Source organism: Haplochromis burtoni, unplaced genomic scaffold (assembly GCF_018398535.1).
Source record: "Haplochromis burtoni strain Fernald_Lab_line unplaced genomic scaffold, NCSU_Asbu1 Contig_483, whole genome shotgun sequence".
NCBI classification, from domain to species: Eukaryota; Metazoa; Chordata; class Actinopteri; order Cichliformes; family Cichlidae; genus Haplochromis; species Haplochromis burtoni.
Window position 1 is genome coordinate 217,817 of NW_024582844.1, and position 10,911 is coordinate 228,727.

General features: G+C 48.7%; 2 protein-coding genes across 4 annotated transcripts in view; both read right to left on the bottom strand.

The window, feature by feature from the left end:
• ttc19 (tetratricopeptide repeat domain 19) overlaps positions 1-1,473 on the bottom strand; it is a 6,014-nt gene extending 4,541 nt beyond the window's left edge. The window contains exons 1-3 of one of the 3 annotated variants that reach the window (XM_005946400.3): positions 1,344-1,473; positions 831-958; positions 611-702 (exon numbers count right to left, since the gene is read on the bottom strand). In XM_005946400.3, the coding sequence (XP_005946462.1) occupies positions 611-702; positions 831-958; positions 1,344-1,441 (318 nt within the window). In that variant the 5' untranslated portion in view covers positions 1,442-1,473. Of the gene's footprint in view, positions 1-610; positions 703-825; positions 959-1,316 lie in introns of all 3 variants that reach the window. The other 2 variants (XM_005946401.2, XM_005946403.2) reach the window with 2 other exon arrangements.
• A 967-nt stretch (positions 1,474-2,440) lies between these two features.
• Positions 2,441-10,363, bottom strand: LOC102308368 (zinc finger protein 664). Its single transcript, XM_005946404.3, has 3 exons — positions 10,189-10,363; positions 7,062-7,203; positions 2,441-4,983 (listed from the first exon to the last, which is right to left on the bottom strand). Exons 1-3 carry the CDS (start codon positions 10,210-10,212, stop codon positions 3,644-3,646), a joined length of 1,506 nt encoding a protein of 501 aa, XP_005946466.1. The 5' UTR covers positions 10,213-10,363; the 3' UTR covers positions 2,441-3,643.
• Between the last annotated feature and the right edge of the window lie 548 nt (positions 10,364-10,911).

The following is a 10,911-nucleotide window of genomic DNA, read 5'->3' on the forward strand; positions in this document are numbered from 1 at the left end:
CACACACCTGTCCCCTGGCACACACCCGTCCCCTGTCACACACCTGTCCCCTGGCACACACCCGTCCCCTGGCACACACCCGTCCCCTGGCACACACCCGTCCCCTGACTCACACCCGTCCCCTGGCACACACCCGTCCCCTGGCACACACCTGTCCCCTGGCACACACCCGTCCCCTGTCACACACCCGTCCCCTGTCACACACCCGTCCCCTGTCACACACCCGTCCCCTGTCACACACCCGTCCCTTGTCACACAGACTCAGCCCTCGTTCATAAAGTGCTTTACAAAGCCCAACATCACGGCTAACAGCTGGTTTTTACCCAAACAGCCACTTCCTGCAGCAGACAGTGACGTGGACACTTTCTCCTGGTTTATAACAGGAACTCATCGCTGCAGCACTACAGTCTGTTGGCCACAACCAACCAATCACATGACTCCACTCTGACGGCAGATGTTGCTGAACATGTTTTTAAACTTTGTTACTTAAACCCAGCGTCACAGACAGTTTCATGTCCTCTTTAAGCAGCACTGGTCAGGACATACTATTCTTTAATATACAGCATCTCACATACACAGTAGCACTGCTGTGTGTGTGTGTGTGTGGTACCTTGGCTTTCTTTAGCAGCAGGATCATCTCGTCCTCCTTCCTCTGAGCTTCATCGCGTTTATCTTCTTCACTGCTGCCAAACAGGGAGAAGGCTTCACACACACACACACACACACACACACACACACACACACACACACAGTGTGAGGTCACAGAGGTGACAGGAAGTAGGAACAGGTTATGAAAGCTGATGAAGAACAATGTTTGTGACCAACCATACCGAGCGCTGCCCACAGCACCCCTCCTCCTCCTCCGCTCACGGTTACCCAGCATGCCGAGCAGCGCGAGCCCTCCACAGGCTGTGATGTCACAGCGTTGCTCTGACTTCTGACAGTGTTAATGCTCAGACTGCAGAAGCGAGTAAAAACTTTTAGTTCACATGCACATGATATGGTTGCCACGGTTACTGTCACATTACCACGTCGTTACACCTGGTTGACAAGTTCTGGTCGTGTGTGTGTGTGTGTGTGTGTGTGTGTGTGTGTGTGTGTGTGTGTAACAGAGCACAGGTGCAGATGTTACTCCAGCTGTTCTGCTGCTGATGTTTGTTGTTGTCAGAGATTCAAACCAGCAACCTTCCTCTGCCCATCAGCACTGCACCCTGGCTGCAGTGATGCGGACCAGAGAAGCTGTAAAAGCTGCAGATTTTTGAATGGACTCTGGTGTGAGGACGCGGGAGGCCCAAATCGTGTGAAATGTGACTTACCCTGGTGCGCAGTTTCCGGTCGCTCACCTGTGTGCAGCTCGCGGGTGACGCAGGCTCCATCTGAAACTACCGAACCTGCTCAGAGTCTGCCTGAGGACAGCACGGAGAACACCGGAGGCCGCCATCTTTACTGTTTACATAACGAGCGGAAAACACGACTTCAGACCCTGCGCCTTCAAAATAAATGCAAAGAATCTCTCCAGTGTCGAATAATTGAAAAAAATCGATCAACAAATATCTCCACAAATATCTCAATTTCTTATTGAGATGTTATTAAACAGATACAGTGAAAATAACATAAAATGACGAGATTTTTACTCCATTCGTCATTAATTCTCATTTATTTTGAAAGGATAATTTCTAAGCCTCTAACAGGCAAGTTATGAGTCTGGAAGCAGGGGTCCATCCTGCAGTGTGATGGGGGCGGGGCACAGCTTACCTGAGTGTTGCTGCACCGTCCGTGCCTTTAAAGTATTACATACATAAATGCCGATATGCTAAATCCCCCCCTTCATGGCCTGCTCTTAAAAACGACCTCTCCCTGTTCCGTAAATCTCTTAAGTTAATAAATAAGCCCCAAGCAATCAAAATGCATAGATTTTTAGAAGAGTTTGATTTTTCTTAGCCCCTTATTTAAGTTATGTGTCTTGTTTATGGAACCTCACTTTTAGAGATTTTATGATTCCCCTTGTCTTCTTTATTTCTGTTCCTTGATTTTTAATTTTTTTTATTCTTATTTATTTTTGTATTGGTTATTCATCTTTTTGTTTTTTGTGTGTAGTTTTTTGTTTTATACAGTTGTCAGCCAGACATCTAACTATGAAAAAATTACTCCAAAAGACCCCGGGCTTCTGACAAAACAACCTGGGCTTAAGCCCAGTAAGCCACCCCCACGCTCCGCCACTGCTGGACATGTTTCTGTCTCTTTAAATTATACTGGCACAGTTTCCGGAGCCGAGTTTGTGTGGGGTCATTTATTTTGAAAGCCTTCATTTGTCCTTATGCTAAAAAAAACAAAAAAAACCCCACACACACACACACACACACCATGGTGCACCTTTAACACACCTGTGACAGGTGACTGTCACTTAGCTGTCAGGGGGAACAACAAGAGAAGTCACAGGTGAAGCTGCAGGTCAAACTTTATTGGTAATGACATGATGCACACCGCTAAAAACACGGTGTCACCAAGAGCGTAATGCACAAACATCATGGCTGATTCTTTGGAAGCCTGCTGGGTTTAGAGCGCCACGGTCTCAGCAACGCCAACGGTCAGCGCCAACAGTGTTGGGCTGAAACAGAATATATGTACCTGTGTTATGTATTTAAAATACAAACGTGTATCTGGTCTTTTCCAGTTTCATATGTTAGGCTATGCCCTCTCTAATGTCAGCGTCCTGTTAATGTTGGTGGGACCCGGAGCCAGCACAGCAGAGCCAGCAGTGCACGGGCAGGAATGCATTTCTTACTAGGAAAGTCTGAAACCACATTTAAATGAGAGAGGGATGAAATCTGAGCGTGCAATGCAAACTCTGTTTGTCAGCAACCGAGCTGCTCTCAGCGTCAAAGACTCCAACCTAAAGAAACATCTGGAAGTACGTTCTGTTTAACAACTAACATTAGCCGACTGCAGCTAGCTTGTTTTAGCTGTGGTAGCTACCTGGGTCATGTGCCACTTCAGTATCTGTGATGTACTGTTGCTATTACTGAAGGCTACTCACCACCGAGCTAACACTGTTAGCTGGCGTTAGCTGAGGTTAGCAGACAGAAACAAAACATGACTGATACAGTCATATGTTGCAAAAAGTGCAGCCTTACCTAAAGTCCACCTACTGTTACTCATTTATACTAAGGTTTAAACATGTAGTTGGTATGGCAGGTAACCTTCAGTAAAAGTAATAAATCACACAGCAATAGTACATTCATGTAGTTAGAAAAAGCATGATAATATGTGAAGTAATCCAAAGTATTCAGAATAGTTACTCTCATTGAGTAACGTAAAGGAAAACGTTACAAAATACATTTTGGGGCATGTATTCTGTAATCTGTAGTGGGACACACTTAAAAGTAACCTTCCCAACACTGCGTGCTAACGGTCTGCGCTAACAGTCAGGAGACTAGAGTGGCTTCTCAGCAGCATTCATGTCCATAGAGTCAAAGTTCACGTCAGAACAGCACAGTATGGTAGCGCTGCTGCTCTGTGAGATCATTGGTTGGTTGAGGACCACCATGAAGAAGACATGTTGCGGTTGGAGAAGCTCCTGCTGAAACTCAGGCGGTGATTAACATATAAAACATGTCAGGGTAGTGTTGAAAGGCCCCTCCCCTCACTCAGCGGGCCGGTGGTCGGTGAACCTCTTTAGGTGGTAGCGCAGAACACCTCGGGTCTTGAAGGTCTTGCCGCAGCTGCAGACGTGCGGCCGCTCGCCGGTGTGGTCGAGCTGATGAACACGCAGCATGGAGCTTGTGAAAAAGAACTCGCCACAGGTGATGCAGTAGTGGCTCTTCTCGCCAGTGTGCTTGGAGCGCTGGTGGCTGACCAGTGAGCCAGACGTGATGAAGCTCTGGCCGCAGTCCTGGCAGGTGAAGGGCCGCTCGCCGGTGTGAATCCTCTCGTGCGCCCTCCACGAGTTGTGGTAAGAGAAGGACTTCTGGCAGTACGAGCACTGGTACAGCTTCTCCTTGGTGTGCGTGCGCCGGTGCACCTTCAGGTAGTGAGCGATGGTGAAGCTCTTCCCGCAGTCATTGCAGGTGAACGGCTTCTCGCCCACGTGGAACAGCGTGATGTGGGACCTCAGGTGGGATGACTGCGTGAACCGTTTCCCACAGGTGGTGCAGAGGAAGGGCCGCTCACCGGTGTGGGTCACCATGTGCGCCTTGAGATGGGGCGACTGCGTGAACCGCTTGCCGCACTCGGAGCACTTGTAGGGCTTGAGTCCGGTGTGCGTGCGGTCGTGCAGCTTCAAGCCCTGCAGGCTGGAGAAGCACTTGCCGCACTCAGTGCAGTGGTAGGCCTTCAGATCCTCGTGGGTGCGCTGGTGGCATCGCATGCCGCTCAGCAGCTTGAAGGCTTTGCCGCAGGTGGGGCACTTGTGCGGTTTCCTGTTGGAGTGGGTCACCTGGTGCAGCTTCAGGCTCTGAGGGTTGCTGAAGGTCTTGTTGCACTTGGGGCATGGCAGCAGCTTCCGGCTCTTGTGGGACTTGCGGTGGAAGTTGAAGCCCTGGTAGGATATGAACATCTTATCACAGACGGTGCAGTGGTAGCACTTCTCGCCGCTGTGAAGCTCCAGGTGCTCGCTGAGCTCGTCCTGCTCTCCGAAGCCGTCCCCGCAGAACCAGCACTTAAAGGGTTTGGTGCCCGAGTGCGTCCGGTGGTGGGTCTTCCAGTCCCTCTTCAGAGCAAAGGTCTTGTCGCAGTAGGAGCACTGGTAGGGCGCCGTGCGGTCGTGGACCTGCTGATGGACAACCAGGCTCATCAGGGTCGGGTAGGTCTTGCCGCACTGCCAGCACTCGTTGGGCTTCTGGCCCCGGTGGACCCGCAGGTGAGCCTCCAGGTGGGACTTCTTGTAGAAGCCCTTGTTACACTCGTGGCAATACACCATCTTCCTCCCCGTGTTGGTGGCCTGCTGCTGCCGCTGCCTCCGTTCGCTGAGCTCGGGGTGATCACCTGTGGGGAAGCGGAGTTCAAAGGTTAGAGACGAAGAGGAACGGCGACATCCACACAGCCACAGCCAGCAGGCAGTTCATTGATCCTGCCGTCCAGCTGCCGGGTTAACCAGCAGGAAGAGGTTTTCCTCCGATTCTGTTCCCAACACACGGAAGCCCGAGGACGTCACGTCTCCTTTGTTAGGAAACAGCCACAAACACACTGCTCTGTCTCAAAGACACAGTGTTTGAGGTTATGGACAAGACAGCAGAGCCGGGTATCATCACTTCTAGAATCGATTTGATTTTGACTCAGAAATGTTGTAATTCTGATCACTTATCAGCACATTCCATATTTTATATCCATGCATACAAACAAAGCTGACAGTGTGAGACTTCATCACAGCAGATGTCTTTGTGTCAAAGTAACTGAGGATAAAACATGAAGCAGATTTTCCTGGCCTGGCTTTTTATAGCAGATAACTTTCAAAATAAAACCATGACTCAACATTACCTGATGCTGCAAATTACAGACACAGCTGAGAGTTCTTTGACCTTTAACCTCAGATTTTGCTGTTTCTGATAAAATATGTTTATATTTAAAAACCGATTCAGGATTTAATGAATCGATGTCACTTTTTCAAACTAAAAACCGATTTGAATCAGAAACTCGATCACTGAAACCCAAGTTAGCGGTTCTGCTTTCCTCCTTTCTAAGGGAGTTCTTCCTTCCTACGTTCCCTCCTGCTGCTGCTGTGCAGAGTCTAAATAATCTGCAGCTGAAGCAGCAATGCAGAAATCTGAGGCATGGCTGAGTGATGTGGTGGAGATCATCACTGTGACGTCTCTAGTTTCAGCAGCTTGTTTCCCTTCCTGTCACTTTCTTTTTGGTGGTCAGCAGCACAGGAGCACCGCAGGGAACTGTGCTGTCCCCTCTTCTCTTCACCCTGTACACCTCTGACTTCTGCTACAACTCTGAATTATGCCACATTCAGAAGTTTGCAGACGACACAGCCATCATGGGGTGTATCTGGGATGATCAGGAAGAGGAGTACAGAAGTCTGGTGAGGAACTTTGTCGCATGGAGTCACACAAACCACCTGCAACTCAACACCTCAAAGACTAAGGAACTGGTTGTGGACTTCGGGAGGTCTAGAGCAGGTCCACTGCCGGTTCAGATAGAGGGGGAGGAGGTGGAGGTGGTCAACAAGTACAAGTACCTCGGGCTGTGGGTGGACAATAAACTGGACTGGTCATGCAACACAGAGCACCTGTATAAAAAAGCCCAAAGCCGACTGTACTTCCTCAGGCGGCTGAGGTCTTTTAACATCTGCAGGAAGCTCCTGAGGATGTTTTACCAGTCGGTGGTTGCTGGAGTACTTTTCTATGCTGTGGTGTGCTGGGGGAGCAGCACAGCAAAGAAGGACTCATCCAGGCTGGAGAAACGGATCAGGAGGGCTGGCTCTGTGGTCGGCATGAAGCTGGACACTCTGGTGACAGTGGCAGAGAAAAGGACACTAAAGAAACTGCTGGACATTATGAACAATGCCAGGCATCCTCTGCACACAGCCATTAACAACCAGAAGAGTCTGTTCAGTGACAGGTTGCTTCTCCCCAAAACAAGAACTAACAGACTTAAAAACTCCTTTGTCCCACACGCCATCAGACTGTTTAACTCCTCTCTGGAGGGGAGAGGGAGGGGAAACAGGAGGACAAAGGAGGGGGGAACAACTAAGCTGTAGTGCCTCTTCACCTCACTGTACAATACCTTTGTAAATAGTCAACAGTGCAATAGACTCAATACTTGAAATGTGCAATTCACTTGTATTTTTATTTCTTATTTTTATTTCTATTTATTCTGTAACTCTGTAACTTCTGTCGGTGCTGTGCTTTTTTGGAAATCGAATTTCCCAGAGGAACCCACCCGAGGGATTAATAAAGTTCTATCTTATCTTATCTCTTATTGCTTCATTCACCTGAATTAAAGGGGAAGTTTCCATCTTAGACATCTGAAAGTCTGACCTGACCGGAATAAACGCGATTTGGACTTCTGCTCAGACAAAGCAGCCACAGATATCTGATATTTTAATCATGAATTACCCAAAGACAGGAAGTCCCGCCCCTCCAGCCACACCCTGCAGTCACTCAGCTTGACCGACAACTTCCTGAGGATCGGGTACGAGCGGATCTCCACGTCGCCCTCCGGCTCCGTTTTCACCTGAATGCCGGCGAACTCCTCAGCCTGGAAGGACAGATTTCAGACAGCATCGCACGGGTGAAACACACGTGACCGCACAAACACACTTCATTCTTATTCAGGGTCACATGACTCTGCAGCAGCTGCAGTGACGGGTGTGACTTCATGAAGGATTTGAACCTTTCAAACACAAACAGACATCTGTAGCTTTAAATTTGAGCACAGCTGTTCTGTTACTGGCCACCAGGGGTCCTCACAGGTCAGCTCACATTAGCAAACAAGCTGGTCTGTCCACATGTGACGGTGCACAATCACCTGTGACACACTAACACGCATGTATGCAATAACTGTGCTGCACAACATTCTGAGTAATGTGCAGAGGGGCTGTAAGGGCGGAGGAGCAGGGCTCATTTCTGCGTCTGTGCTGGACTGTTACTGTGGGTGGGGCTTCATGGAGCTCCACACACAGCAACAGGGAGGTAATGCGTTACTGAAAGCTAACGTAGAAGCTAGTTTATTTAGCACTGACATGTCGGATAGGCTGAGGTTAGTTCCTCAGTTTTCAGGCCCCTTCAGTCAGGAGACAGACACCATCTCTGAAGATCCAAACCTTTTAATCCTGCCGCCCCTCCCTGAGCGGCTCTGCTGCAGGTTTCTTCCTGGTAATACGGGAGGATTTCATTCCCACTGTCCCATCTGATCGTCGGGGTGTTATTGTAGGGTCTACCTTACAATATGAAGCGCCTTGAAGTGACTGTCGTTGTGATTAGCTGCTATGAACATAAAATTGAACTGAATGCAGCTGGGCAAGACGCAATCAGACAAAGCCAGTAATCAGATTACTGCATTATCGAAATGAGGAACACCGGGGGCGGTATTGATCAGGTGGCGTGTGCGACTGTCAGCCTAACTAACCTGCAGTCAGCATGCACTGCTGAGCTCAGCGTCCTCATGGTGCACATTTTTCTTCCAGTCCATCAAAGATCAAATCACAGCGTTCCTGAGTTTCTCCTGCAGGACTCAAAACTGGCGCTGAGCAGACACGGGTGTTTGTGTTCCTGCAGGAACTCTGCGTGGTAACTTACACTGACCGGATTGTAACCTGACACCATGACCTTTACAGAACCTGACGTGCACACCACCGCGACTTGAATAAAAATGTGACGTCATTTCTGGGGTAAAACCGCAAAGGATTGTAGGTACGAGTGGCTAGCAGTACTAGCGCACGCAGGCTTTCACGTGAAATCAGTCACACAGCGATAAAAAGAAACACAAAAAGATGGCAAGAGGCTGTTGTATTATTAACTGCAACAGCCGGTCGCATGACAGCCACGGGAAGCCGACGGGTAAAGAGATCGGTTGTTATCGGATTACGTCGTTGAAGAGAAATTGTTCGAGCCATGTTTCCGAAGTAACAAAGAGGCGACGGATGGCCTGGATTGCAGCCATTCAAAGACAAAATATGACGTCCCAGAACACTCCAGCTCACAGGTCAGTCTGCTGTTGTAGTTATTACGTATTTTATCATAATTGTTGATGTAGGTTACAAATAAGTCTTATATTGATTTGAATTGAATTCGTTGCTGCTTTGTTCACTGTGGCTTTGCAGGCTAATGTTTGTTGTGTTTTGTAGAAAAACCAGCCAACAAAATGCTGGAATGTGATCCAGGCTGGGCCCCTCTATCAGCCTGGGTCAGACCGAGTTTAAAGCTGCTACCACAGCCAGATCTGATCGGTTAAGAGAGAGAGCGAGATCAAAGCAGGCACGAAAAGTCTGCATACATGTGCCCAAGTGTTGCATTGAAGCAAGCAAGTGATGAATAACTGTTTTCCAGTATTTTGTTTTGATATGTTTTTTGCATTGTTGATTTGTTTTTCACTGAAGCAGCTAATAAAGCACAATTGAATACAATGTTGCCTCTTTCCTGTAAGATTCTATAATAGAACGAAATAATAATGCCAGTTATAAATAAAGACAATAAATTGAATGAATTACGAAACACTCATTTTATTTCTATTGCATCTGAAAATGTTGTGTAACACTACAACCTGAAATGACAATTAGATGCGTTTGCTGTGATGGAATCGTCCAAATCACCAAAGTAAACTGGAGCTGGGCTTGTTGCAGGGATCTGACGTTAATAAACGTGAAGTGCATGCACTCACGCTTCGGACCGTATAATAATAAATATGTGCGTGATGAAAGTCGGGCAGCAGGCTAACGTCCCTACTCCACTCTGTATGCTCGTGTGGGTCTGACCCTTTCACTCCTTGGATTTTTTTTGCCTCTTCGTCACGTCTGTCTTCGTGCGGAGCTGCCGAGTTCTCCTTCGTTTTGTACAGAACTGTTTTGGGGCAAATAAAATGCAAGTAGGGATTAAAACCGCAGAATTAATGATTACCGGTGCTGGAAATGCTAGCGCTTGATGCAGTGTATTGATTTTGCTGCCACTCATACCTACAATGCAATGCGCGAAAGTCACGTGGTCTGTCGACCTGTGGAAGATGGCGGCATAAGGAGAAAAGGACTTTCCAGTTCCAGTTGGGACTCGGACGCCGTGCCTGATGATGCGTGTTATCTTTTACACGTGTTCAGGTTGTTTCATGCTGTGATGTTTGTCTGTTTCCAGGATCAATAAAGTTTTGTGTTGTTCTCTATAGTGAAAGATTCACGACTCTGATTTAAGGAGGTTAATCTATGAGCCCCCCGCCCCGTAAGCCCCCTGGCTACGGCCCTGTAACATCGATCGCTCATCAATAATCAGTCGAACCAATCCGTGGATCAGTAACCGAGTCTGGACTCCGTTCAGTGTCCGCTGCTCGGACCCGGAGCCCCTCACAGCGGGCCTGGCTCCAGCTGGGACGGTGCTGACAGCAGCCGCAGTGGGAGGCTCGGGTTCGGCTCAGTTTGAGGGATTCCTGACCGGAGTCCAGATCACCGGGGCTAGCCCGGTTAGCTTAGCCGCTCACATGACCGTGTCCGGGGGATCGGCCCGGCTCAGCCCTGCTCGGCTCGGCAGGTGTGCTTACCGGTGCAGCGGGGACGGGCTCCATGGTCCCTCCGGTTCGGTCGCAGGTTCCGGTTCTGACGGTAAAGACGATCGAGAGTCCGGAGCGGCTAACAGCAGAGCAGCTGCTCCACTTCCGGGGGAAAGGTCAAAGAAAAAAAACAAAGAGGAAACAGCGAGTGACCCCACCCCCACCACACACACACACGCACACACGTGTGTGTATTTATATCCTCGTGGGGACCTCCCATTGACATAATGCTTTCCCGAACCATGAAAAATGAGTCCAGCTGTAGCCCTGACACCACGTGCTGAGCGTGGAAACGCCCTCAGCCCCGTGGGGCCAAACCCAGGTCCCCACCAAGATACAAGGACACAGATACCAACACACACGCACAGACACGCACACTCAGATAAACACACACACACTTAAATGCCTTTATCAGTAACCGGGCCTCACGTAGGGTTGCTTAAAAAACGGAATCGTCCCGCACTTTGTCCCGTAATACAGTGAGAATCAAAAGTAGTCTATAAATGTTTATGGAATTAACGCTTTGTTTGAAAACATAATTCCCAGCCCCTCTCCTGCTTTGTGACCAATGAGCTGACAGCACACTTATGACAATTCGAGTATGACAATTCAGATTACCGCTCATCTCATTGGTCGAGGAAAGGTCGCTTACGGAGAAAATACCGGAAGACAACAGATGACCACAACAAGAAGCATGGCCAACAGGGAAACAAA